Here is a 2,327-nt window from a genome sequence, read left to right on the forward strand (position 1 = left end):
CAGCAGCAGCAGCAGATGCAGCAGCAGCAGGAGCAGCAGAAATTGCTGCAGGATCCATGTCGCAAGAGAGTCTTTGGCGGATTCACAGCAGCAGAGAACGATGCAGCAGCAACGGCAGCAGACGCCTTGCTGCTGCATGCAGAGGAAGAAGTAGCNCAGCAGCAGAGAACGATGCAGCAGCAACGGCAGCAGACGCCTTGCTGCTGCATGCAGAGGAAGAAGTAGCAACCCCGCAGCTAAGTATCGTCTCCCTGCCCGCTGTGTCTCCAGCTGCTGCTGCCAGCTGCAGCAGCAGCAGCAGCAGCAAGAACGGCAGCAGCAGCAGCAGCAGCAACTGCTGCAGCAGCTGGTGGTTCGCATTCGCTGCTGAGCGACGGAAAGGCCGAGTTGGGCTCCACAAGTGCCCGCAGCAGCAGCAACAGCAGCAGCAGCAACAGCAGCAGCAGCAGCAACAGCAGCAGCAGCAGCAGCAGGTTAATAGTTGGTGTCTCCTCGATGGAGAAGCACTGCTGCAGCAGAGATCATGGGGAGTTGTGCTGCTGCCGATAACGCTGCAGCTGCCTGCTGCTGCTGCAGCAGCAGCAGCTTCTATCCTCCGCTCTTTTGCTAGAGAGGTTACTGCAGCAAGAGCTGCTGCTGCTGCTGCTGCTGCTGCAGCTACCTCAGCGCAGGTTGTTGAAGCCGAGCTTGCTAGGGAGTTTCATAGGCAGCGCAGGCATCACCACAGGGCAGCAGCAGCAGCAGCAGCAGCAGCTGCTGCTGCTGCTGCTGCTGCTGCTGCTCCTGCTGCAGCAACGACCGTAGAAGCTGTGCTGCCGGTGCTGCAGCGCAGCAACTGGGAGATCCGCTGCGGCACCGTTGCAGTAAACTTGATCGTTCCCTCAGCAGCAGCAGCAGCAGCAGCAGCAGCAGCAGGAAAAAGAACAACAGCAGCAGCAGCAACAGCAGCCGAATCAATGCCAGTAGGAGCAGCAGCAGCAGCAGCAGCTGCGGCAGCAGCAGAAGCAGCAGCAGGCCGCGTAGTAGTAACGATTGAAGACGGATTTGCTTCGGCTGTATCCATCCGCGCCATTCACCAGCAGCAGCAGCAGCAGGAGCAGCAGCAGCAGCAGGAGCAGCAGCAGCAGCAGCAGCAAGAGCCTCACTGGGTTCAGCAGCAGGAACTGCTGCTTCTGGCGAATGTGAGTGCAGCAACTGCAGCAGCAACAGCAACAGCAGCAGCAGCAGATGTGTTCTACAGCAGCTGCGACCGGCTGTTCATACACCCCGTCAACCTGCGCCTGTACAAGTCAANGCAGATGTGTTCTACAGCAGCTGCGACCGGCTGTTCATACACCCCGTCAACCTGCGCCTGTACAAGTCAAGGAGAAGCAGCAGCAGCAGCAGCAGCAGCAACAGCAGCAGCAGCAGCAGCAGCAGCAGCACTGATGGAGAGTGCTGCTGCTGCAGCACCCTACTCAGGGCCTGCTGCTGCGACTTGTGCTGCAGCTGCAGCTACACCGCCAGTGGCTCTGCCTGCGGAGCTCATATGCAGCAGCAGCAGCAGCAGCAGCAGGAGCCGCAGCAGCAGCAGCAGCAGGAGCCACAGCAGCAGCAGCAGCAGCAGCAGCAGCTGCAACGAAAGCCCATACCGCTTGGCAGGCTCCTGCATGCGCATGCAACTGCGGTGTACGTTGACCTCAGCGAGTTTGCTGCTCTGCTGCTGCTGCTGCAGCTGCTGCAGCAGCTTAGAAAATTTGGAGCGGAGGCAGCAGCAGCAGCAGCAGCTGTAGCAGCAGCACTTGCTGCTGCTGCCACCAACAGCAGCAGCGAAGAAACCCCTTTATCTCTCTATGATGACAGCGAGGAGCAGCAGCAGCAACAGCAACAGCAACAGCAGCAGCAGCAGCACCAACAGCAGCAGCAGCAAGAGGTATGCATGCTTGTAGATGCAGTAGATATGGTGTTGGCTGCCCCGTGGGCTGCAGCAGCAGCAGAAGGAACCGCAGCAGCAACAGCAGCAGCAGCAGCAGCAGCAGCAGCAGCTGGAGCTGGCAGCCGCAGCAACCCTATTGCTGCAGATTTATTATGGTGTGGCGACGCTGCCTCTTCTACTTGTGCTAGCAGCAGCAACAGCAGCAGAAGCAGCAGCAGCAACAGCAGCAGCAGCAGCAGCAGCCGCTGCCACAGCCGCAGCAGCTGCTGCGGCGTTCGGCGCTTGTCTTGCGCGCCAGCAGCAACATCAGCAGCAGCGAACACAGCGACCGAAGTGCCTGCAGCAGCAGCAGCAGCAGCAGCAGCAACAGCAGCAGCAGCAGCAGCAGCAGCAGCAGCAGAGCCAAGGGGAA

The 2,327-nt window shown here is 59.9% G+C and overlaps 1 protein-coding gene across 1 annotated transcript in view; it reads left to right on the top strand.

The window, feature by feature from the left end:
- The window catches only part of EMH_0004830 (uncharacterized protein), a gene marked incomplete at both ends in the record, with an annotated part of 12,079 nt that overhangs the window by 7,198 nt on the left and 2,554 nt on the right, over window positions 1-2,327 (top strand). The window contains 4 exon segments of the mRNA XM_013496944.1: window positions 1-153; window positions 157-1,288; window positions 1,495-1,912; window positions 2,107-2,325. Coding sequence (XP_013352398.1) covers window positions 1-153; window positions 157-1,288; window positions 1,495-1,912; window positions 2,107-2,325 — 1,922 coding nt within the window.

This window comes from Eimeria mitis, genomic scaffold (genome assembly GCF_000499745.2).
Source record: "Eimeria mitis Houghton genomic scaffold, Emh_scaff239, whole genome shotgun sequence".
NCBI lineage: Eukaryota > Apicomplexa > Conoidasida > Eucoccidiorida > Eimeriidae > Eimeria > Eimeria mitis.